This window comes from Microcebus murinus, chromosome 6 (assembly GCF_040939455.1).
Source record: "Microcebus murinus isolate Inina chromosome 6, M.murinus_Inina_mat1.0, whole genome shotgun sequence".
In the NCBI taxonomy this organism is placed as follows: Eukaryota; Metazoa; Chordata; class Mammalia; order Primates; family Cheirogaleidae; genus Microcebus; species Microcebus murinus.
This window is the reverse complement of record NC_134109.1, coordinates 98,235,984-98,263,118: the sequence shown is the minus strand read 5'-3', so window position 1 is coordinate 98,263,118 and position 27,135 is coordinate 98,235,984. Positions and strand designations below refer to the sequence as shown.

At 35.5% G+C, this 27,135-nt stretch overlaps 1 protein-coding gene across 5 annotated transcripts in view; it reads left to right on the top strand.

The window, feature by feature from the left end:
• Positions 1–1,249: 1,249 nt before the first annotated feature.
• Positions 1,250–27,135, top strand: part of VPS13C (vacuolar protein sorting 13 homolog C) — a 165,730-nt gene continuing 139,844 nt past the window's right edge. For 3 of the 5 annotated variants that reach the window (XR_012919788.1, XM_076004438.1, XM_076004437.1), the window contains exons 1-5: positions 1,250–1,457; positions 14,678–14,721; positions 17,377–17,419; positions 20,946–21,041; positions 22,403–22,504. Coding sequence is in view for 3 of the 5 variants with exons in the window: in XM_076004438.1 (XP_075860553.1) it covers positions 1,358–1,457; positions 14,678–14,721; positions 17,377–17,419; positions 20,946–21,041; positions 22,403–22,504 (385 nt within the window). In the remaining 2 variants the exon portion in view is untranslated. The other 2 variants (XR_012919789.1, XM_076004439.1) reach the window with 2 other exon arrangements.

Below are 27,135 nucleotides of genomic sequence, written 5' to 3'. Positions count from 1 at the left end.
GCAAAAGCAGAACAGATAGGCTTGCCTGTGAGGAAGTCTAAAGTACCTCGTAGGTATTTTGTCTGTGACTAGCTAGGAAAAACAAATGGTAAAGGATTTATTTTCTTTGTGCAAGACTTGAAGATGAAAGTGGATAATGATAGTATAGTTAGTACTGCTTCTTTCTTTGTACCTTCAATTTTACATACCACCAGGTGTAGCCATTTTGACTTTTTTCTCTTCTTCAATAGATTTTGAATACATGATTTTTTTGTTTGCGATCATATGTGAATCGCACAACCCTATGTGGTTTAAAAATAATAGTCTCCTAGCGATTACTTTCTGGCAAAGCATTTGATAAATGCTTGCGACGACAAATAATCTGAACATTTGTTAGGTTTCTTTCTGTTTCTTGAACCTCAACAGCCTTTTGAAATATATTTTAGAAAAAAAAAATTCCAGTTCTCTAAAGAAGCGCATTTCATTGGGTGCTTAAACTGCACCAAGGTTGAAAGCATCAGAGGCAATTTAATGATAGCATGGAATTAAGTGGTATATAAACAACGGGTTACTTATACTTAGGGAAAAAAAGGAAATACTATGTTTGTTTACTTTCGCAATGGGGTAGGTAACTAATTAGTGGCATGTGAATTAACTAAGAGCGAATCTTAGGAGGAGGGAGCAAAAGAACTAGTTTCCAACAAAATGCATATTCAGTTCTCATTCTATCTGCCATTTTAATGCGGTTCTGTTCCCCTCCTCCACTTAAATGATCAGTGTGTTTTCAAGCAGCAAAAAGCAGTGGAGACCCTGCCCAGGAGGAGCCGAACTCTTGCAGGACAAGAGTGCGGAGTCTCCCTTCCCCCTCCAGATCCGCAGGGAATGGGGGGTCGCGTAGCAGACGCTCGGCTCGCACGCGAGGCGGGTCCGGGAAAGGGGCCGCGGCTGCTTTCGTCCTGACGGTAAGCTCTGCCGGTGTGAGGCCCACAGCAGGCGACAGCTGGGAAGCAGAGCTGCCAAGTAGATAGATGTCCCTGTGCTCAGTAACTCCGGCTCTCCCCTTTTCTTCTAGAATGTCCTTTTTTTCTCGTGCGGGCCGCTCGAGCACGGCCGCCCTACCTCAAGGTAGGCCCGGAGCCGGCTTCCCGGCTGCTCTTCCCCCTGGCCCGGTGGCCGCGACCGCAGTCGCCTCCAGGACGCCGAGCCGCGCCGACCCACGCGCCGGCCCGGCCCGGTGGCGGCGCGCCTGCGCACTGGCGGGGTCACGCGCGCGGCGCGGGGGCGGGCCGGCGCCGGAGGGGCTGTCATTCGCGGCGCGGGTCGCCGCCCTCAGCTGCGCCAGGCGGTTCCGGCTCCTCCCAGCCGCCTCAGTCCCACCATGGTGCTGGAGTCGGTGGTCGCGGACTTGCTGAACCGCTTCCTGGGGGACTATGTGGAGAACCTGGACAAGTCCCAGCTGAAGCTGGGGATCTGGGGCGGTAAGCGAGAGGGGCGCGGCCGGCGGGCTGCGGGCGCTGAGGGCCCACACGCCGCGGACGCCTCCCGCCCGGGCCCTGCTCGACCCGCCGCCGCCCGGGACTCCGCCTCCCTGCAGGCGCCCGGCGGGACCCCCTCGCGGTGCGACAGGTGCGAGGTGCCCGAGGCCTGTGCCCGCCCCGGCCCCCCGCGAGCTCCCGGGGTGCCGGGGTGCCGGCCCGGGGCGGGGAGATGCGGCGCGATCACGCCCGCGCTAAGTTCGCACCTTTCCAGCCCCCGAGGCCGAAGCCCTGGCCCTGGCCGTCTCTGGGGGTCTTCCCGCGGCACTCAGTGCGGCCCCTTGGGCTCCCCAGCATTAAAACAAAAAAGCCTCTTCTGCCTCGGTACTGCGTGGAGCGAGCATGGTTGCCTGGTTATATACGCTCAAATAAAGTGGCAGCAAGGAAAAAGAAAAAGGAAATTGCGTTTTCCTGTTATCTTCTCTATCATTTTGTTTTTTTTAGGAACTGGGTTCCTTCTCTTTAAGGTTGCCGGGTTTGGAGAGGATAGGTAGATCTTTAAGAAAGGCGTGTCCGTAGGGCTTCTTAACTCCTGATGCTTTCAGCTCCAGAGAAAATGATCTCTTCCCTTAGTAGTTTACTTTTCCGTCCCATACAAAGACGACTTTCATTTTTGTTTTGGAGCAGCAGAGAAAAATTCAAGCCTCGACCAGCACCGTCATTAATTAGGTGCCTGCTTGGTTGCATGCCCAGAAATTTATGCCAAGGGTTTTATCCTAGAGATTAAGTATTTAGGAGTAGACAATAATATGCTTGCACATGCTTTAAAAAGCTTATTTGCCTGAATTATTTGTTGAGCTTTTGGGACCTTGAGGGTACTTTATCACTCTACAGAAGATTTGGGAATTTTGTCAGCTTTCCAGGGAAGTCCGAAAAACTACTCAAATGGATGGAACAAATAGTCTCTAATAGGGTAGCCACTAGCCACTGTAGCTATTGAGCACTTGAAATGTGATTAGTGGGAATTGAACGTGCCGGTAGTATGAAATGCATACTGTTTCGAATGTATTTTTCCCAATGTAGCAGGAGAATAAGAATGTAATACTTCATTAATAATTTTTTATGTTGATTATGTGTTGAAGTGATAATATCTGAATATATTGCGCTAAATTATATTAAAATTCATTTCCCCTGTTTCTTTTTACTTTTTTAAAGGCTGGCTCTTAAAATTTATGATTACACATGTGGATCATATATTTATATTGGGCAATGCTGTTACAAAACTGTGAGTGTTGCCCTGAATTGTAGAGGAGCCTGTTTTTATTAATAATAAGTTACTGATCATCTGATTGGTTCCCTGTGATTTGTGGAACAATATGGTGGTCCCTTGGTATACCCCGCAGGATTCATTTCAGGACCCAATTTAAGATACCCAAATCGGAGGATGCTCAAGTCCCTTATATAAAATGGCCTGGTATTTGTATATATCCTATGCACATCCTCCTGTATACTTTAAGTCAACTCTAGATTCTCTAGATGACTTATAACACCTAATACTATGTAAATGCTATGTAAATAGTTGGTATGCTATATTTTTTATTTGCATTATTTTTTATTATTTTTCATTTTTTCCCCAAATATTTTTTATTAGTTGGTTGACTCCTTCAATATGTAGGGCCCACAGCACATACTTTGTTTACATACCCCCCACCACACTAAGTATAATGCCAAAAAAAGGGAAGTAAAGAAACACTTAAGAAATTAAATGTCTTGTGCCTTCTGCAGAGAGCAAGTATTCTTCAGAATACTCACAATATTATTTCCAGTTATTCTTTATTGTTTTCAAATATTATTTGAAATTTGAAAAAGCACTGGACTAGCAAATCTGAAATCTGAAAGAGCACAGAGTTCTAGGCCTAAGGTGTGCTGTGCTGCACAAGCCATTTACCTTACTGGGCCTCCATCTTAATGGTTGTTAGTAGTTCTTCATATTACTAGTTTCTTCATTTTAATTTAAACTTTCACAGAAAAAATATTTTTAAATTTTGAAAAGTTTAAGTCATATTGGGTAGTATAATATCCCCATGTAACTACTCAAATTTCAGGAAGTTATAATGTTGTGCTGTATTTACCTCAGACATTTTGTTTTTGAAGAGATAAGATGTATGGCTACAGTGGAAGGTTCCTTCACCACCAAATCTTACTCTTCTTTATCTTTGAAACTAGAAGTTGGACTAGGTACCATGTAAGGGTCTTTCCAGTGCCAATATTTATTCTAATTGTAAATGTTATTACTATGACATTGAGGAGTATGCTGTCTGAAGATTTCAAACTTTTCACAGCTGAAATTAAAATGCCATAATTTTATGCCATTTCCCCTTGTCTTTTTTGGTGAAATCTAGAAAAGGAGACTTTCTTTTCTTTCATCTGCTTTCTCTTAGTAAGGTATTCTGCCTGTGACCAACAATAACTTATAATAGTCCTGAGCAAATAAACCCATTTCTTTCACAATTTGTGTCCAGCGAACATCCAGTCAGGAGTCTCTCAGCTTTATCAGCCCATAGCTCTGCCTCTATAAAGTTTTGCTGCCTTTTATTTTTGTGGCTTCTATAAATAAAGCTAGAAGTTATGAGCTTTTATAGTTATTGCTTAACATATTGTCTATAACCCAAATGACCCATTAAAATAGGTAAACTATCTGAGTTGATTATTTCTGTCCTTCAAAAATTTTGCAGGAGAAATTTGTCTTAAACTTTTTAGGGTAAACAAATGGGAATATTAATTTAATAAGATAGCTGATATTTATGATATCCATGGTGTTGACAAGTTTTACAAAGAATGGATAATTTGATATGTTATTTGAAAACTATTTGCTTTAGCAAATATTTCATGAGTTTAGTCTTTCAGTTTGTCTTGTTGAATTTTCAAGTATTTATTTATGTATGTATGTATTTTTGAGACAGTCTCTGTTGCCTGGGCTAGAGTGCTGTGGCATCAGCCTAGCTCACAGCAACCTCAAATTCTTGGGCTCAAGCGATGCTCCTGCCCCAGCCTCCCAAGTAGATGAGACTACAGTTGTACACCACCACATATCGCTAATTTTTTCTATTTTTAGTAGAGATGGGATCTCCTTTTTGCATCAGGCTGTACTTGCTTGAACTCCTGAACTCAAGCAATCCTCCTGTCTTGGCCTCCCAGAGTGCTAGGATTACAGGCACGAGCCACCACGCCCGGCCAAATTTTCAAGTGTTGAGAAAGGGAAGAATTCATTTTGTAAAAAATTCACAGATCTACCCATTTGTGGTGGCACATACCTGTAATCCACTTGGAAGGCTAAGACAGGAGTTTCACTTGAGGCAGGAGTTTGAAGGTGTAGTGCTTCATGATTGCGCCTGTGAATAGCTACTCCCCTCCAGCCTGGGCAATATAGTGAGATCCCTCTAAAAAAAGGTTTCACATAGCTGATCTCACTGTTCTTTGGAAACAAATGATAAATTAAACTGATACATATTAAGAGTATTTGAGTAGTCTAAGGCAGTGGTTTTCAACCAGGGGTGACTTTGCTCCCAACAAGATATTTGGCAATGTTTGAGACGTTTTTAGTTGTCACACTGTGAGATCAAAGGTGTGTTACTGGCATATACTGGGTAGACCTTAGGGGTCCTTCTAAATATCCTACAATGCAGAGGACAGACAGCTCCCTGCAAGAAAGGATTATTTAGCCCAAAAGGTTAGTTGAGAAACTGGTCTAAGGAGAAGACTGAGATTGTCTTCTGCATTTAGAGGGTATCTGTTGTGTGCTGAAAAAATTATAGTAAGGAGTTAAAAAGGACTTACAGGAAGTATATTATTCTTATGAAATTTATGACTCAAGAAAGAGGGAGACTAATGTTTTAAGAAGTGATTGATGCCAGGCATGGTGGCTCATGCTTATAATTCTAGCACTCTGGGAGGCCGAGGCAGGAGGATCACTTGAACTCAGGAGTTCGAGACCAGCACGAGCAAGAGTGAGACCACATCTCTACTAAAAAGAGAAAAATTAGCTAGGCATGGTGGTATGCGCCTGTGATCTCAGCTACTCGGGAGGCTGAGGCAGGAGAATGGTTTGAGCTCAGGACTTTGAGGTTGCTATGAGCTAGGCTGATGCCATGGCCCTCTAGCCCAGGTGACAGAGCAAGAATCTGCCTGAAAAAAAAAGTAGTAATTGAAAGATTTTGTGTCAGTAAATATGCATACATCTTTGCTTGGATGATATCAGGAAGTAGTTGATTTTAAGAATCAAAATATTGTGTTAACATGATTTGAAAAAGGTTGTGCTGTGTATACATTCATACATACATAGGCATTCACAATGAAATGCACAATAAAGAATATTATAGAGTGACAGAGATGGGGAAAACTATTACAGTATTTAGAAGCAGGAAGTGTGTTCTAGATATTGCCTTTAATTTGGAGAAACAAAAACCAACTAACTCCCCTGCCCACTCCCCCCAAAACCCTGAAAACTTGCTGTATTCTTTCTGTATTCTTAAAGTTTTTTTTTTTTTTAATGCCAAGTAGTTCCTATGTATTTTTAAAGTGGTTTAAACAGAATATCCTTTAAAAAATTTTTGCCATTATAGAAACATGAGACCCTGATTATTTATTAGCTATGGGACTCTGGGCAAAATATTTTAACCCTATGAGCTTCAGCCTCCTAATCTATAAAATGGATCTGTAACACTCTCTGTGTTTGTGAGACAAATGATGTGAAAATCCTTTGTGACTGTTAATCATACTGCTAGTAATAGTGATAAACTTACTGGCGTGATGGAAAACAGCCTGCTTTGTTTTATTTCATTTTCATAAGTATGTTTCTTCTAACATCAGATTTTAATTTTGTGTAGAGCTAACATTACATATCTAAACATTTCTTATTTTCCAAATAAATTTCTGGAAAAAAAACTTACTTGCATTTGAGATTACCCTTATAATACTTACATAGTATTACCTGCCATTTAGTTTGTAAGTCAGTCTTTCAAAGATTTACAAAAGTGCCTGGAGGGTATGTGCTGCTGGTGCAGATAGGAGGGTTTATAGAGATTTTTGTTCCTCACAAACTGGTAGGAAGAGATAAATTGCACAGCCCTTAGCTGTTTGAGGTGTGTCAGGGATATACTTGTTTTAAGAATAGCATGTGTTTAACAAGGTATGTCGAAATGGTAAATCTTTTGCAGTTTGGTTTAAGTAGTAGTGTTGTAATGCAGAACCTTTGCCAGTTTGATTTTTCAAAGTGATTTACTGTGGAGAGTCAGCAGGAAAATCCTGCATTCATTGATAGGTGGTATAAACACAGAGGCTGTGATGTGTTGGATGCAAGGGTGGCTGTGGTGACCAGGCATAGGAGCCAGGTGGAATGCCCTTGGAATGTCGAGCCTGTGCTGTTTTACTGTACTGACCCTTCCCCACGAGCTGCGACATGTTACTGGAGCTGAGCAGCCCAAGGAAGGAGGATGAGCACTGGAGCAGGAGTGAGCAAACCTGGGATCTAATTCCATCTCCGATACTACCTAGTTGTGTGCCTTTTAGCAAGTCTCTGACCAGTGACCATTAGTTTCTTATCTGTAAATGAAAGGGTTAGACAAGGTCATCTCTTCTGTCTTTAAACTTTTGTGACTTGAACAAGGCTGGAGCAGCATGAGATCCTTTATTAGAAAAGTGGTACTGCCACTTTCTCTGTATTCATAGTGGGAAATGGTAGTCAAATAATGTATCTTTATCTTTCCTTTTTGTTCTTCATACAATGCTGGTGAGTAAAGAGCCACTCTTTGCTCACAGCTGTGAACTACGACAAGATAAATGAAGTTCCAGGTGCATGTTATTTGCAAATCCAAATCTAATATGCTGTATTACATTGTCTTAGGTATGTGTAGGGCAGGTTGAGAATGAAAGTAAGAACAGGTCTCTTTGCCTTCTTTTTTTGCTTTGATGCATAAAATTATGGCAGTATCCAGGTATTTCTAAACCTGTAGAGGGATGTTTTTAGTCCTTCTCTCCCAGCCAACATTTGGTGTAGTGGAGGCCACATTTTTCATTAGCATATCTCATAGCATATTAAATAAATAACAACAAAAAGGTCAATATTGTGTAATGTATTCAGGCTCAGTTACTATCAGTTAAAGCAATGCTTAAAAACTTAAATCAAAACTTTTTCCTACATATTTAAGTAGCATTATTAATTAAAAATGTACGCCTTTTCTAGAAATAGTACTGAGAGTTGCTACTTTGGCAACCATTCTGCTAGGAAGCTCTGCCGCGGGACTCACTATCATGAGATCCCTGAATTGTATGGAAAGGGAGAAAGTGCCTTGGTAACACTGTAGCCTCCACCTTTCATTGTGAGGACTTCCTGTTTTAATAGGGAAATGGAAATAGTAAGAGTCTATTGTTTCCTTTCTCTCTTCTGCCTTTCTCTCCCAAGACAAAGGCATTGTGAACTTCTTATTAGAAGGGATCTAGATTGGTATATTTGGGTTGAATAGCTAGATTCGTTTTGAAATGAATAGCTGTAATATTTTCTTCAGTGTTCTTTACTAAAACATCAGTCATTAAAATAGATTCATGCTTTTAAAAACTGTTCATTTACTTTAGCTCACTTCTTTGGAAAATAAATGTGTCTGAACATTTTAATATACTTTCAAATAAATAGTGAATGTTTATGTTATAGATACATAAATGAAATCTTAAATAAATACATAGCATTATATGTTCTTTTTTCACTATCTTACGATATGCAAAGCTAGTTTCATGGATTATGGCATGACATTTTTATTTGTTGGTTTTTGTTTTTGATCACAGTTTTGGATTAATCTCTAAGTTTTATATTAAGAATATTGACTCAGGGCCGGGCGCTGTGGCTCACGCCTGTAATCCTAGCTCTTGGGAGGCCGAGGCGGGCGGATTGCTCAAGGTCAGGAGTTCAAAACCAGCCTGAGCAAGAGCGAGACCCCGTCTCTACTATAAAAAAATAGAAAGAAATTAATTGGCCAACTGATATATATATAAAAAATTAGCCGGGCATGGTGGCGCATGCCTGTAGTCCCAGCTACCCGGGAGGCTGAGGCAGAAGGATCACTCGAGCCCAGGAGTTTGAGGTTGCTGTGAGCTAGGCTGACGCCACGGCACTCACTCTAGCCTGGGCAACAAAGCGAGACTCTGTCTCAAAAAAAAAAAAAAAAAAAAAAAAAAAAAAAGAATATTGACTCAGGAGTCAGGAGACATAGATTCTATTCTTAGTACTGCCACAAAACAATTGTGTAACCTTGGATAAACCACCTAATCTTTTTACATGTCAATTTCTTATGTATAAAGTGAGAGGGGATTAGATTTAAAGATCTTTATGGTCCCAAATAGTTCTAGGTCCTAAGTTATTAATTTCTGTGTTATGTTTTGAGGAAAAAAAATAGGTTTATTTACAAGTACTAAAACAACCATTTTGCAATACCATCTCCTGTGTCTGTGCTTTTCCCTGTGGCACTACCTCTTCTGGTAATGTCCTTAACATAATCCTTTGACTCTCTGCATTTGCCCTTGTTGTAGAAATTTAGTTACCTTTTTGTTTGTGGATATTTTTCATATCTTTTTTAAAATTCAGAGACCAAAAAGTGAAACCAGCAACTACATAGGCCTATCAACACTCAGTCTGAATCTTTTATTGCATTTTTGGGGGCAGGAAAAGTAGATTTACATTTACCTTCTGAATTAAAATCCTGTACTCTTTCTGCTATGCGGTGTTCTGAACATAGCATTGAGTGCTGTAAGATTTGAGCCTTAGCACTACCACTTCGTAGGTTGCCATAGGATTCTTAGCCCAGTTGTTTAACTGCTGTAAGCCTCAGTTTCTCTTGCTTAATATATATGCCCTGCTTTCTACTCAGGAGGCCCTGAGGATTGAGTAATGTAACAGATCTGAAAGTGTTTTCTAAAATATAAAGGTTTATGTTATTGTAGTTGTTTTTATCCCAGCACAGTATGCATTCTAAATCAATGAAGTCAATATTTATTGAGTACCTACTATAAGGAGAGTCAGTAAAGGAGTTTATAATCAGGTCGGGGATTTATATAAGGTTAACTGTTAAGTACCATAAAAAAGGTATAGCCTAAACTTTTGTAGAAGTTCAGAGAGATTATTTCTAGTTGGAAGTATGTAACATTAGCACTGTATTTCTTATGTTTATTTTGTAGACCATTATGTGTTTTATTTATTTTTAATTAAAATTTTTATTTTTTTTAGAGATAGGGTCTTACTCTGTCCCTCTAGCTAGAGTGCAGTGGCATGATCATAGCTCACTGCAACCTCAAACTCCTAGGCTCAAGCTATGCTCCTGGCTCAGCCTCCCTAGTAGCTGGGATTACAGGTGTGCACCACCACACCCAGCTAATTTTTTTTAGATTTTTTTTTTTTTTTTGTAGAGGATGGGTCTTGCTATGTTGACCAGGCTGGTCTTGAACTCCCGGCCTCAAGTCACCCTCCTGCCTCGGCCTGCCAAAGTGTTAGGATTACAGGTGTGAGCCTTGGCACCTGGTCCATTGTGTGTTTTAAAGGTTATTCTTGGACTTAGGCAGGCTTGTTCCATATTATGCCAGTACCATTTGATTTTTATTCATAAATGCTGTTTTCTATAATTTAGCAGCTATTTCTATTTATTTTCTGAGATGACTCTTAACTCTTGGTGTTATTTGCTAATTTGATGGATTTACTTTTATTTCCATTTTCTTGTTCACTGACAAAGATTATTAGATAAATTTTGATCCAGGATTTACCCTTTCAGTGTACTTCTTAAAATATTGTTCAAGATTGGCTTCGAAACTTTAGGTGTTACTTTCCTGCTGCATATACTTATCCCACATATTTGTGGTTTATTACTGAGAATGACATGGGTCTCTTCTGAAGCACAGACTGTACCTGTTGCTTACCCTCATCCTATAGTCCTGTCAGTCCAGCATAGGAGAAGATCACTTCACAGAACTTTCTAGTCTGTCCTTTTGGTCTCTTTGGACTTGAGATTAGAGCCTCCTGGTTGTGGGATTGGCTTTAGTGCATTTCCTTGAGAGTTAAGTTTATTCATCTCCAATCATGAGTCAATTAGTCATCCTGTCCCTATTATTTTCTTTTTTTTTCTTATAAAGATTAGACACAAATATTTACCCTTCTTTTAGTTTTTCAGAAACTTCTATGGCCTCTGTATGTTCTTAGTCCTGATGATCTGGCTATAGCAGTAAGGTTATAGAATTATTATGTTATAGTATGTGTATAGAATTATGTTATCTTAAAGTAGAAAAGGAGAATAAAATCTTTTTATTTGTTATTCAGTTAAATATAAAATGGTTGATTTTTAAGGGAGATCTCCTTCAATCTTGGTTTTACAGGCTATTTTTTAAGTGGAATTTGTAGCATTTTATAGGCTATTTAATGAAACTGTTGCATGTTTATCTGCCAGGTTAGCATGCAGTTTAGTGGAGATAAGGCACTCACCTACTGGTTAAATGATTGAAGGCACTTTTACCTCATGTTAATCTGAAATTTGCTGCTCCTCCTCCCCTTTTCTTTGTATTAGGAATGGTGGCTCCTCCTTTAGTGCAAATAATTTATAGGATGTAGCTTTCTTGTTTCATTGTTACAGTTACTATTTGTTAGACAACATTCACAGTTTCAAGGAGGAAGTATGCATATGTTTGTTCCACTTTGGGTGGTGGAAATAGATATTTCTTTGTTATTTTTATGTATCTTGTGTAGATATTAAATATATAGATAATTTATATAAAAAATATTGAGGTCATATTGACATTAGAATTTACCTTTGTTTTATTTCCCCATTTCCCTTATTATAATTTGTATAATAATTTCACATTAGAGTAATATCTGATTATTATAAAAACCAAAATAGCGAAACATTAATAAAAAAGCCATCTTTAATCCTACTACCCATTGATAATCACTGTAATCTCTCTTTGTCTGTCAGTCTTTCTACATATGTTTGATTGACTCTGTTAGCCTTATTGTTAGTTTTCAGTATTTGATATCTTAAATATCACCCATTACTTTACTTTATCAAAGAACCAAAATGTCACGGCAGTAGTACTAGCCCACTTTTTATAAAGATATTTATATTTTTACAAGCATTATATTAGTACTTTAACAATGATTGTAAAAACTTCATCTCTAATGCAAATAACTTCTGAGCACTGAGCACTCCTGGCAGATGAAGACCCACCAATTGAGAGTTACTGGGTAGAACAGTCAGAATTCATGAGCAGGTTTGCAGGTCTGCATGTGGGCCTTAGATCTTGTTAAACTAGTTTGGATGGCTTCAAATATGCATTGGCATCTCTGCAGATCACTCTGTTGACTTGAATAGAGTTCCCAACTGTAATTTTATGTAATTCATTATGTAACAGAATTAAATCCAGGAATATTTTTCTACTTTATGTAATTTTAGTGCATATAATGCTTAAGAACATTTTTTTTCCAGTTGCCAAACATGTCAGTCTTCTATGACTACTTTATTATCTCTACATCTGGGCACACCTGTCTTGTCAATTCTGCCTGCAATATAACTCTTTACCATAACTCTACCTCTTTGATCCTGAAGTTACTGCCTTATTTCAGGTTTTCTTTTCTTTTCTCTGTTGTATAGAAGCTTCCTGTCTATCATTTTGCTTTTTTCCTGTTACAATACTATAGTATTTTTTTCCCTTTTGTGAGGTTTATTACTTCCCTTTCCTCCCTTGTTGTTTTCAACAACTTATTTTGGAAAATTTGAAAACCATGCATATGCAGAAAATGAACTTTATTATATAAAAATAACCACTGTGAGCATTATGGTGTCTTGGCTTACAGTTATTATGTGTGCATACAGATGACTTTTAAATTGAATCATTCTGGGCATTCTTCAGCCTTTTTATTTATTTATTTATTTTTATTTTTGTAGAGATGGGATCTTACTTTGTTGTCCAGGCTGTAGTGCAGTGGTGTGTGCATAGCTCCCTGCAACCTCCAATTCTTGGGTTCAAACAATCCTCCTGCCTTAGCCTCCCGAATAGCTGAGACTATAGGTGTGCACCACCATGCTCGTCTAATTTTAAATTTTTTGTAGAAATGGGGTCGCACTTTGTTGCTCAGGCTGGTCTCGAACTTCTGGGCTCAAACAGTCGTCCTGCCTCTGCCTCCCAAAGTACTGGAATTACAGGTGTAAGCTACCATGCCTGGCCTTTTTAACCTTTAAAAATTTTTTTTATATTCTGTGAACATTTTCCCATGTGTTTCTATGTATTTTTTGCTTTACAATATATATGTATTATGAGTTAGGCCTACTTGCTGAACATTTAGGTCTTCAGGTCCTTTTTTACCTTCCTTCCTTCCTCTTCCTGTCATCCTTCCTTCCCTCACAATATTGCAATACCCTTTTAGCTAAATTGTTTGGACAGATCAGCAGTTATTCCTTAGGTTAATAGAGTAATAGTTCTGAAATATTGTCATCTGGGTTATATATATTTTGTCTCTCTGTTGTGACCACTCTGAACTTTTCATCCTAAAGGCTCTTGGTTAGTCTGGCCCTGCCTGCCTTTCTGACTTTATCTCCTATCCTTTTCTCACACCCTCCAGCTACCCCAAACCACCTGTGCTTTCTTAAGTGTGACTTACCCATGTCTATTTGCTTTTCTTATCTACTTAGTAAATACTTTCTCAGGCTTCCAGCCTAAACCTATGTGTGTTCTTGGTCTACCTAGGCAGTTAGGTGGTTCCTCTTTTGCATCTTTTTGTACTCTTCTGTTGGATTGCTAATAGAATACTCTTCTTTTGTGTACTTTTCTCTTGGATTGCTAATAGAATATTTCTAAAATTTTTAAAATTTAGTCTCCTCCACTAGGCTAGGCTGTGGGTGCTTCAGTAGCAGGGTCATTTTTCTAGTAGTCTTTCTCTTTCCAGCATGTAACCCATGAGAGGTACTTAATAAAGGTTTGAATACATTTGAGATTTGGGGAAAAGCAGATCTCTAAAATGGCATAATCAAATTAAGTATACTTTTTAATTCACTCTGAGATACCATGGAGAAAAAGTTATTTGATTAAAATATATGAATGGAGAGTATAAATACAATAGTATATTTTTTATCAGTTAAAAATTTATTTATTTCAAAATATTACAGGGGTACAAACGTTGAGGTTACATATATTGCCTTTGCACCGTCCGAGTCATAGCTACAAACATGCCCATCCCAAGGCAGTACTTACCGCACCCTTTAGGTGTGAATTTACCCATTCCCTCCTCCCCCCTCCTTCCTGCCCTGCACTGATGAATACTACTTGCATATGTGCACTTCAGTGTTGATCAGTTACTACCAATTTGATAGTGAGTACATGTGGTGCTTGTTTTTCCACTCTTGTGATACTTCACTTAGAAGAATGGGCTCCGGCACCATCTAGGATAAGTAAATATCATGAGTGATTAAGAAAATATGTAATAGTAATTTATGCCTGTATTTAATGTTGAAACTATAGTTTTATTAACCTTTGGAATTTAAGTGAAATGAAAACTTTTGGCTGAAGTTTTTATCTGAGCACAAATACTTAACTATCAAATAAAATTTGAGTTGTGTAATAGCATCCTTAGGACTTTAGTTTTTATAACAACATCTGAATGACTGTAAGAAAGGTTGGACTAATTAAAGAATATTAGAGTCATAAATAGTAATCTTTGGAAAGGTAGAATGGTTGGAGTCATGAAAGGCTAACACCAGGTTTCAAGAGAAAATGTTAATTGATACCATAACTAAGTTATCCAGGATAATTGATCTGCTCGTACTGTCTTTATGTCCTCCTTTTGAGATTTTTGGCTTTATCATTCAAAATGGTGGTGGCTACTTTCTTTGGCTTTTAAAGTTCTTCAGTCCAAAAGGTCCAAATTTTTTCTCATTTTTTATTTAAATTTTAGCCATTTAAAATATTTTGTAATTTCTTTTATGTTGGGTTAACCTAAAGTATGCTACAACTAATAACTCTTGTCTATATATGGCAACTATTTTGTGCCAGTAACCTCATAAGTTCTTTAGTCTGCTTTGTTTGCCATTGTATTCTTAGCACTTAGCACAGTTTCTTAGTATTAATATTTGGTCCTGTGTTATGATAGGTTATGCTAATTGGTGTGTTAATGTTATATTTTTTCTCTTTTTCTTTTTCTAAAGGTAATGTGGCTTTAGATAATCTGCAGATAAAAGAAAATGCCCTGGTAAGTTTTTTAAACTACACTAATAAGTCAGTTAATTTGGTAAGTTTGCTTACCAGATAAAGTGATTGAGTCACTCAAAGAAGGATTACTTATTTAACTATTTCGCTGTTTGAAAATCTGAGATTAAAAACTTAGAAATTATTTTTCCCTAGTGATTAAAATCATATCTCTTGGAAACTGTAGTGTTTTCCCTTAACCTAATTTGACTAGGTAGCTTTGGAGTTGACTTTTTTTTTACAGGAATATTTTCCTTCAGAATTATCTTTACATGTTTTTCAGGTAAATAGGGATTGATTTTTAACAATTTATCTAGTGAATAATGGTATTGTTGGAAAGATATTGACAGTCTAGCCTTATAATAGTATAGTAAAATAGAATTTTTGGACTCTAGCTCCAGAAAGTAGTTTGTGTCATTTACTGTTGAACTAAAAACAAAACAACACTCTCCCCCTCACCCGTCAGGTTTATATTTTAGCCTGTTGGGCTAAATTTGAGTTTATGAAGTCACTTAAGAATGAGTTTATTGTTTAATTTTTCAGTTTTTTAATTTCTTAATATCATTAAGCATCAGTTTGATCATTTTAAAATAGAGTTACTTAGGAAACAATATATCTGTGTCTTTGTGTCTTGAATAAGATGATTAAGTAGAGCCTGCCATTATAGTAGGTGCTTAAAATATTTAAATTTTCTTTCCCTCTCTTTATATAGGATGCTATAACTTTTATAATTTTATACAGAAATTTAGAACTTATGATTCTGTTGCCAGGTATTGGAATGAATGTTTTTTCTTTATGACAATATTTTTTTTTTTTTTTTTTGAGACAGAGTCTCACTTTGTTGCCCAGGCTAGAGTGAGTGCCGTGGCGTCAGCCTAGCTCACAGCAACCTCAAACTCCCGGGCTCGAGTGATCCTTCTGCCTCAGCCTCCCAGGTAGCTGGGACTACAGGCATGTGCCACCATGCCCGGCTAATTTTTTATATATATATATATCAGTTGGCCAATTAATTTCTTTCTATTTATAGTAGAGACGGGGTCTCGCTCTTGCTCAGGCTGGTTTTGAACTCCTGACCTTGAGCAATCCGCCCGCCTCGGCCTCCCAAGAGCTAGGATTACAGGCGTGAGCCACAGCGCCCGGCCTCTTTATGACAATATTTTATAAGAAAATAAATAGAAATAGAGTTGTGGTGACAGGATATATATCTAATATACTTAGGAGGCAAATTATTTGAACTCTGTGTTAGCCTAATTAGAATTTTGGTTGTAATTAAATACAATGAAATTCTTTGTCGTTTAAATTCTCTTTTAATTCAAACTATCCACCAGCCTCCTTTCCCCAATTAAACCAGATTGTGATATGGACTCTTTACATTTATTTTGTATGAAAATTGTTTCAGGAGGATCAAAATGAACTTGACACTGCATTTTTAGAAGTGTGTAGTTTACAGTTTGTATCCTATACAATGTGAATTCCCTTGCATTTATCTTTTCTATCTGAGGACAGAGCTGCTTTCTTATTGGTGGTGAAGTTTTTTTTTTTTTTTTTGGTCTAAAAAAGATTTTTTGTGAAGAGCCAATAGTTTTTTGTTCAATTCCTATTTACCTAGAGTGCAGGAGTAATCAGATGATCAGGTAAATTGATTATTTTAGTTAATTGTTACCTAAAGTACTATCTTTCAGTGGTCAGATTTTGGTAGTATTAGTATTTATTACAGCTAATAGAAAAGCTGTACTGACTGGCTTTATTTTTAATAATTTTAAAGACTCAAGTGATCATTATGAATATTAGTTTTTGTTTAGTATTCTAAATAAAAAAGTTATCTGAACTTTCTAGTGGTTTGGAATCTAAGTAGGTGAAAGTTTATTATTATTAATTGATACTTGTCTATAACTTATCTAAAGGAAATGCTAATTTGGTAAATAAAATGTTGGAAATCTACGTTTTAAAATTTTTATTCATTTACTAAATATTTTATTTGAGAGAGAATTGTTTTTCAGTTATAGTTTTGAACTAATTTAGGCTAAAGGATTCTATTCCTTTTCTTCTTATATTTCAAATAAGCAGTACCTGCCTGTTTAAATTCATTTGATTTGAATTTCTATTCAATTTGATTTATTAAAATAAGTAACCAGTTTGCTCAATTATTTTCTTTAGCTACAAACTTTTTTTATTTTCCTGTTTTATAATTTTGCTTATCTATGAATTCTTTCTTCAGAGACAAAGTTTAAGTTAATGAACCTCCAACCTGAGCAACATAGCAAGACCTTGTGTCTAAAAAAAAAATAGAAAAATTAGCTGGGCTTGGTGGCACTTGCTTGTAGTCCTAGCTGCTCAGAAGGCTGAGGTTGGATGATCACTTGAGCTCAGAGTTTGTGGTTGCAATGAGCTGTGATGATGCCACTGTATCTAGCTCAGGCAACAGAGTGAGACCCTCTCTCTCAAAAAAAAAAAAAAAAAAAAGGTAACAAAAGTAATAGTAATAAAGTAATAAAAATTTTTTTTTTTGGCCATAAAATGTGTTCTCTATGAGTTACTCAAATATAGAAAATTTGCTTTTTGTTTTTTCTTAGAGATGAGTATATTTAAATGATTATACAAAAGTGATTGGGGGGAGCTTAATTTAAGATGTCCTTTAAATTTTTTCTTCCTTCTGAAGTGCGAATTGGATGTTCCTTTTAAAGTCAAGGCTGGCCAAATTGGTAAGTACTTCAGTTTTCATTTGAATTATTCTTAGTCTTTTTAGTTTTTTTTATTTTGCTTATGTTATTTAATCTAAAATATTTTTTAGTTTGACCAAAAGTGTGAGAGATTTTTGAATCATATTAATTAGAGCTTATAGAATTCTGAGCCTAACATATATTATATATATAATACATACATACTTCAATTTTTTTGAGGAAAGAGCAGAAAATTACTCTCTAAAATGGAAGGATATTTGAGCTGCAATTATGCTCTTTAGGCTTTGGTTCTACCACACAAAAATATCTTCATTTTCAAAATGGATATCCAAATTTTGTGCTTTTTCTTTATGCGTGAAAGTAGTATAATTTGCAAACTCTAGTAAATAAATTTTAAATGTGGCTTATTTCCGTCATATTTTTGTTCAACTGTTTTCACTTGATATATTATGCAGCAGTGTGTAGAGGATATGTTTTGGTAAGTACAAAGTCTCTTTCTTTGCCACTAAACTCTTACACTGAGACTATGTATAAGTCAGCATATATCTTTGTTGAGTAATTTTTTCAATAGGAAATTTAATTTACAAAGTCTTCCCAATTAGACCATGTTACCTGATTTTTACTTTTTTAAAAAAAAGTATAAATTAAAATCCTACACGGCTTACTTTTATTTTAGAATTTCCACCTATGCCACATCCTCCCATCTCTGTCACCCTGCTATTACAGCACCTCGCTTTTTGTCTTCAGTCGGTATTCTGTGATCTAGGAAGGCTTGTCTTTCATTACTCTAGCATCTCTTAGCAATATCTTGACTACTTCTGTTGGGTTCATTTTATATCATATATATGTGTCCTTAAAAGGACATTTTCATGTTTTTATCTTTTGAAACAGGAGCTATTCCCTTAGACTGAAAAAATCTGTAGGGCATGCACCATCAGTTTTATTAATATTTGTTGAATAATGCTGAGCGTGGTGGTGATGTTTAGCAGGGCTCTAGAAGTATAGCTGTGGCCCTACACGCTTGATTGAAATCCTGGAGTATAGAAGTTGTAGTGATTCATTTATTTTTTTACCTTTGAAATATTTATGTACACATGCTTTGTACAGGACTATCCAAGTAGCTGTGGGAGAGGCAAAGGTTGAATATGGCATCTTTGTCTTAAGAAGTTACAGAGATCTAAAATTAGGACATAGATTGAAATTGCATTTGTAGCGTTTTTAATGAGTTATAGTTGACTAAAGAAATTTTGCATCATTTATTATGTTCTTATAAATAGATTTTTGTTTTGGAGGAGGTTTTCTAATGATTCAGAATTTGTTCTTTTTGCTTTTAGTGTATCATAAGGATTTAATGACTTCCTTTAGGGTTATCCCTTGAGTTACAAGAGACCTTTTACATTTAAGGATACAAAGCATGTTTTTAAATATTTATCCATTTTTTTGCCTTATGGAGCATTTATATTAGTTACTAAATTTCTGCTTACGTTAAAATATTATACCCAGCGGTGTACATTTGCAGTCCTAGCTATTTAGGAGACTGAGGTAGAAGGATTGGTTGAGCCCAAGTGTTCAAGTCTGATCTGCGCAACAGAGTGAGACTGCCATCTCTACAACAAAACAGAACACATAAAAAATATTATACCTAACCTGTAGAGTCAGTGTGGCTAAATAAGCTAAAGCTAAAACATGATTTGGTTTTTTAAGAGATAGATATATTCGTGGGTACCCCTGGGTTATCCTTTACATAAAATTTTTAAAAATTTCCTGATCTCTAAAAAGAAACAGTAATATAACTGAATTCTCAGGACCTTTTTGAGAGATGGAGGGAATAATGAGTTAGGATAAAGGGAGAGAAGGAAAAGTTTAAGGAACAGATAATACCTTTTTGGTATGTTAGTTAAATAGGCATTTTCTACTTTTTCAGTCTCCTGTGCACCAAGAAGGCAATCAAATAAATTTTGTTAGGCGATTATGAGATAATTACACATATAAAAGTGTCCATCTAAATATAGGTGGTACTCACTGTAAAATCACCAGACTTAGAAATGACCCACAAGTATAACTGGTATTACCTCTAGACTTCCCTGACATGGGAACCATTTAAGAAACTCAGCAGGTTTATAAACTGAAGAGGAATGAATATGTAAATGGAGAAATACTTTATTTTAACCCCGGGAATAGATTCCTTGGTAAAACTGGCTTGCCTGTGTAGCCATCTAGGTGACCCAGAATATCCTCCATTACATTGCATTATTTTACTTCCTCTTCAGTGTGTTATACTGTTTATCTATTCCTTGAACTTCGAGCATCTTCATTTAAAAATGCCAATGATCTGGTTGTGTAAGTGACTTAATCATTCAAATTCTAGCATGGCTTAATTGAATCAGACTCTTTTCTCCTAAGTCTTGATCAGCAGTTTCTGAGAGAACTGTAGTTTTTATGGTGTCATTATTTTTTCAAATTATGATGAAAGAAGATATTTTATTTTGCAACATGGAAAACTTTAGAGGTAGGAAAGGTTTGGATAGAATTGCTGTAGTACTGTTGAGGGCAGATTGGGGCATTAGCTGCCTGGAAATCTGGAAAGAGAAATTACTAAAGATTGGGAAAGGATAAGAAAATAAATATGGAAACATATCAAAGACAGATTTTGTCAATTTCAAAACTTAGTTGAGAGCATGCCTTTTTGTCTTTTTCTTTTGCCCTGTACAGCCTTTTCCCCATAAAACCCCGAACTTGGGATAGTAATATTAGGGCTATAGTTCATCTGTGTTATGTGTGAAAGTTATTGTGGGCTTATCTCTAAAGGACCTGACATTAATGCCATTGTTTAATGGCATTAAAACAGAGAAAAGTTTTCTGCCTTCCAAGTGATTTTTAAGTAGATATTTGGAATATAACTGGTCTCAGTTGCCTATAACTGATAATGATGCTATTCATAAAAGAGTATAGTAAAGAATAAAATTGCCTTTAGAGCTAGCGTCTTCCAGTCATAGCAATTTGGCATGCTGTCAAAGTTCTATTCCTTAGGGGCTCTTCTCTGTGTTGCTCCTTCAATTCCTGGTATCATGTGCAGATATTATTTTACAGTTGATTTGTAGAGAATTAGATAGAACATTATGTGCAATATTAAGATAATTAACTGTTGTCATGCATCTGTCTGTGTCTGGTTCTAGCATTCTCACTGATGACCTGGGTGGACTTAAGTAACTAATTTAACCTCTCTGGGACTGAGTTTTCTTTTTTTCAAAATTGAAATAATAGCTGCCTCATCCATCTTGTAGTTTTGGAATATTAAATGAGATAATAGTTATCCAAAAGTTTGGAAAACATAGAGCACAAGGTGAATATTCACTTCTAATAGTAATATTATATGGGAAAGATCTTTGTAAACTTTAGTGTTGGAGTTTTTTTCTTTATCCTGAGTGATACATGTACTGTATGGATGAAGAGTTTTGTTATACTTTTTCTCTTACTAGTAAGTGAGAAATTTATATCTTCTTGAGCAGTCAAATAAGAATTTACAATTGAAATTATGTGTCTTTAGATAAATTAACTCTGAAGATTCCTTGGAAAAACCTTTATGGAGAAGCGGTTGTTGCGACCTTAGAGGGATTATACCTGCTTGTTGTTCCTGGAGCAAGTATGTTGTTTTAGGTTATAACCATTTATTGACATCACAGTGAAACTAAATTGTTACCTGTGTTAAGTATTTTAATATATTTTGTAAGTCAGAAGATAATTTAAGTAAACTAACTATATACATATATACACATAAATACATACATTTTACCATATTTGCATATAAGATACTTTTATGTTATTGTTGAAAAGAATACATTTAACCATTTAAAAATTTATTTTTTTCTTCATGAGTAATTATTTTGCAACGAAGACCTCATGTTGAGTTGAGATGCATTAGGCATATTTACTGATGAGGAACGAAATGAAATATGTTTTGAAAACATACTGATGTGTTAATCTACAGATTTCAAAGTTGGACATTTTCCCCCCAATTTTGTTGCTTCTGAGTTTGAGTGAATACTCTCTCAAAAATGTGTCTAAACTAGGCAATTTTTTCTCTGGGAATTATAGCATTTTAGTGAGTGTTTTAATGTAGTGATGTTCAAAGTCTTTAGTTATTGATTTTTTTTCAGTTAAAGAACAATATAATGTTAAGAAAAGTTTAATGTTTCAGGGAAAAATTACTTATCATTTCTCAATCATGATATAAGTATAGTTTTTATGTTTGCATTTTGCTTTTTCTTGATTTTAAGTAAATATAATTGTTAGATTATATAGATAACACTGATCTGTCTTCTTCACTTAATGTATACATTTTTATATGTTTCACAGTTTTCATGGTAATAGTAGATTTTGAAAGGCTGTATGATATTCTGTTGTGGGCTACCTACTCATTTTTGCTCTTATAGTGAATACTATAAATACTTCCTTCTTAGAGATCTGTTCTAGTCTTTTGTATGATTTCCTTAGGATACATTATCAGAAATGAGATTACTAAATAAAAAGTGTGTATATATTTTATATTCCTGAATTACTTTCTGAAAGTCTTTTTATCAACCTACATTGACACCAAGTGGTATTAATATTAGATATTAATTTTTTTTGTAGTTACTCAAAATTTCACCACTCAGGTGATAACTGGCAATATTCTGGTGTATTTTCCACCTCCCTCTGCTCCTCCCTCTTACCTTTCTACTCAGCATTTCCCCCTCTTTCCCTTTTTCCTATCTTCCTTTCTCTCCATAATTTCTTACCCTCCCTTCTTTCTTTTTGATACAAATTTTATAAGTAAATAGCAATCATTTATGTTTAAACTTTTTGTAAAACTAATCCAAAGAATGCAATAGCATTTTTGCATTACAAAAAAATGACTTATGACTTAACATTACACACATACACTATTATAATGAGGCTGAACTTTTCCCATTTGTTTATTTACTAATTTCATTTCTTTTGTGTGGATTAACTAAATATTTTTAGGTATTAAATATGATGCTGAAAAAGAAGAAAAATCCTTGCAGGATATTAAACAGAAAGAGCTATCTAGAATTGAAGAAGCCCTTCAAAAAGCAGCAGAAAGAGGTACAGTAAGTTTATGTTTTAGATAAAACTTAGATAACTATATTTTAGTTATATTTAATGTCCCTTAAAGAGTATGATTTAATAAGCCTTTATAAGCTGTTGGCCAAAAGAATCTTTTTTAAAAAAAATCTCAAAATATTGACTGTAAATATTTTAATGACTCACATGTAGGAATAAGTAATTGCCTTTTTTCTGTGACTGTTTTATTTCACTGCCAATTTGATTGTCCCATTTTTTCCTTAACCAGTCATTTTTTCTGTGCTACTTTAGGAGACTTTTCAAATTTTATGAGTTTTTACAGGGCTGTTTGTTTTGGCCAAATGTTAGTAGTTTCTTTGTTTGCATTTTTACTTGTGTTCTTGTAAAAATAATGAGGTTAAGCATATTACTATAGTGAAATGATGTTTAGAGGAAGTGCTGCTGTAATTCTAGTCCTAGGGATCTCTCTTCTTATCATATAGGATATTTTTAAACACTTGATTTTTCAGGTTTCAACATTGTAACCTCTTGCCTTAAGTTTTAATTTTTGTTTTTATCTAAAAATAAATCTGATGACTGTTTTGATTTGTATATAGAGCAAGAATAAGGATAAAGTGTAAAAGAATATTCTATAGAGTGATGAGTTGAGGGACTCTTCCAAACATTCAACTTGTTTGTCTCTTTTAAGTCAAATCATGCCCCAATTGTATAGGCATTATTAGCATTTTATATTTTTGTGTCATTTAGTGGCATGTGTGTATATTTTTACGATGAAGGTGAATATGTTCTTTCTTAAATGATAAAGCAAGTATTGGGTTGGAAATTATCTTTAGATACAAAAAGATTTCTTTTCATAGTTTAGGCTACTGACATTTGATAGAATCAATGAGAAATTTGTCTTAAAAATATTTTGGTCATTAAAGTTTTTCATTAGTGATTTGAATTCATTCCCCAAGTTTTTTGTTTTGTTTTTTTCTTTTAAGAGACAGGGTCTTGCCCTGTTGCCCAGGCTGGAGTGCAGTGGCATCATCATAGCTCACTGCAACCTCAAACTCCTGGGCTCAAGCCATCATCCTGCCTCGGCTTCCTAAGTAGCTGGAACTGCAGGCATTAGCCACTGTGCCTGGCCTAAGCATTTTTTTCTTATGCAGAAATATTAATTCTTTTACAAAAAATTACTAAACTACTTAAAATAGAAGTTACCATAATGGAAGAATTTTTTTTAAGCCTATACTTTTTCCCCTTTTTCTTCATAATTAATCCTTTGCACTCGGATGTCAAGTGTGGATAATGTCGAGTGGATAATGAGAAAAAAGCAAGTGAGTGCAAAGGGTTAAGCATATTTTGTCTTTCTGCTGAAGCATAAGTATTTGTGTTTTTAGGAAATCAGTTTTCTTTGTTTTCATTAGTTTTGTGTGCCAAATAAAGCAAGGTGAGAATGGTGTTATGACAATTCTAAGTGTGGGTTTTTTTTCTTTATATTCTGTTTTGGTTAATTCGTATTTGTAGAAATAGTATTATAAAAATGAAGAGAAAGTTGGAGAGCACTAGAATTTCATTTCTTTCATGAAACCGTTCAGATTTAATATACTTTATTAACATAATATGTAATAAATTCATCAATAGATATATTGACATATGAGTTGTTTTTATAAATAAACCCCAAACTTCTTCTTTTTTCCTTTTATTTTAGATGGAAATAACTTGGATTTGTTAAAAAATATTTCAGTATTTTCAGTCGTGTGGGAAAAGTTATGGTATAAGCCTCCTCATCTGTTTTAGTAATTGACAATTTAATGGGCAAAGTGACAACCTGTTATACATACGTTTTGTACTGAGTGCCTATGAAATTTTGTCTCCTGGGTCTTCAGTGCTTCAGAAACTGATATGTTTGGGTTGGGTAGAGAGGCTATTCTGGGTGATTTGATTGATCTATGGAGGATATATATCTATAGCATTAATTTTGTGTAAATTGAACTATTAGGTTTATGTAATCTATAATAATTTACGTTATCTCTTCTTGGGCAGTAAAATTTAGGTTGTGTTGGGTTAGAATTAAAAATCAGAAAATGAATCTCAGTTGTAACATAATATGTTAGACTTGTCAAAAAATGTTCTGAGGATAAAAAAGATGAATTCGGGAACTAGGAAATATGTTCAGAGAGATTATTTTTCCTTAACTATGAAGAAATACATTTAAGTATCTTGACCACATATAAGTATTTTCTAGTTTCTATGGATATGAGTCACATCTTTATATAATGTTACACTTGTGAATGATAAAAGACAGCCCTGGCCTTCAGATCCTTCACATTTTACCGTTATTAATTAATAGTTATTACTTAATTTATTTTCAGACTTATTTTTATTCCCCTTATTTCTTGATTTTAAAAGCATGAAAGCACCATTGTACATGAAAAGAGACTTCAGGGTAAAGAGAGAAGGTGATTCAACTATGAGGAGCAGATGATAAAAATGAAAACAAAATCTTCATGTTGATCTGCTCAAAAAACCCCTATTTTTACTTAATTAGTTTCATTTGATAAAAGTATTTTCCACTATTGTGGGAAAAAAAGGAAATTGAATATAACTTTGCGTATATTTCTAGAGAATTTGCTTAACTGTAAAAATAAACTTTGTCATATTTTTTCCTTTTATTTCATTGGTGTGAGTTTAATTTTCTGGTAAGGGCTATCACAAAGTAAAGGGAAAGAGTAAATTCCTAGTAGGGCTAAAAGATTTCCATATGCTAGATTCTGTATTTAAAATTTTGACTTTAGCAAAGTTATATTTATACACACTTAAAAATCACATAGTTTTGTCAAAAAGACATGAGAAATGGCAGTCTCCTGTTCCACCCTTTGCTACTCTTCAGACCCACTCCTTAGAGGGAACCATATTTTTGTCAATATTAATATTGACAAATTTGTCATTATATAGTTTATTAGCATAAGGCATTATCTAGAACTTCCTGTTATGGTAGTCATGGAGTTTACCTCTCTTACTATCACTTTTTACCCTAAATCCTCCTCCCCATCTTCTCATAATATGGATATATATAATACTAATTTTGGCCAGTTGTCAATATTTACATGACTATGGCAATATAATTATTGTTCACTGCATGGGTCAAATGATGTACTATGATTACATTTCCTTTCTTAAACAAACTTTTGTTTTTCTTGAATTTGTAAATGCCTCTTTTCTTATTTGTCTTAGTCTTCTATGTAAACTTACCTTTAATTCTTTTCACATGCCACATGAAATCTGTCTGTTATGTAAGTATTGATATTATTTTCCAATTGCCTAAACCTACCTATTGATATCTTTACCTATTCCATTTTCTTTTTGATTTCTCCCTTTGAACTGGATATTTTTTAGGCCTGCTACACGGTTGCCATCTTGGGAGTGGCCTTCATTGCTCTTCTATGTTTAATTCACTGTTTTCGTGGGTCCCTTGCTTGTTTTTTGTTTTTTTCCTTAGTTTACTCCTTTGTTTTGCTGTAGCACATCCAGTAGCTTTTTAAGAAAGGATGCACTGGATATAATTTTCAAAATTCTTTAAAAGCTGAATGTCTTTGTATTTTACTTCTACACCTGTTTGGTTTATTTGAGAATAGAATGTTAGATTGAAAATTAGAATTTCAAAGACATTGTCCTCTGGCTTCTAGGTATTTTTGAAAAGTCTGATCCTAGTCTGTTCTATGTATTGTTGGAAATCCAAAAATTAGGAAAATCCCTGGACTGTACTGTCAAAAACCTTACATTTTAATTGGGCAAATGAGATATTTACATAATTGTGAGCAAGAGAAAGTGTTGAGTGCCATCAAAGGGGTACAGATAGAGTGTTATGAGAGTTCAGAATGAATGTGTCATGTTCAGCCAAAGAGATCAGGGAAGAAGACATTTTGAGGGTGTATTTTTGAGCTCGGTCTAAAGGATGAATATGCAGAAAGGAGAGGGGGCATTCTAGATAGAGGGGATGGTAAAGGACAGATAGAGGGGAAAGTAAAAGGAAAAGTATAGAGCATCTATGGGGAATAGCTAATAATTTGGGAGTTTGATGGAGTGTAGTTGATTGTAAGGTTGGAATGCTAAGTTTAGGTCAATTTTAAGAGATTTGAATGCCCTAATGATGTTGATAATAGTGACAATGATAGCAGCTGATGTTTATTGAGCATTTACTATTTGCCAGTCACTCTTCAAAATGCTTTATATGAATTAACTCATTTGATAGTCACTACCATATGAGATATAGATGCTATGTCATCTTATATTCTTAACCTTGTGCAATAGTGAACATTAATCTGTAGTCAGTAGGGGAGTCAGTTAGTTTTCTCTTTCTTTCTTTAAAAATCCCAAGGAGTGACATGGCATAGCTGTGATTTAGGGAGGTTAAACTTGTGGTGTTGTCTAGGATAGGCTGGATTTGAGGGGAAAAATGGAAGTTGGTGCCATCTAGCTGTCATTAACAAGAGTGGATATAAAGGATTTGGACAGTGTATCTGAAGGGAACAGATTACACTTAAGCAAGCTGAGGTCATTTCAGCTGACTCTAAAGTTAGTGTCTGGCTGGGCATGGTGGCTCACACCTATATTCCTAGCACTTTGGGAGTCCAAGGTGGAAGGACTGCTTGAGGCCAGAAGTTCGA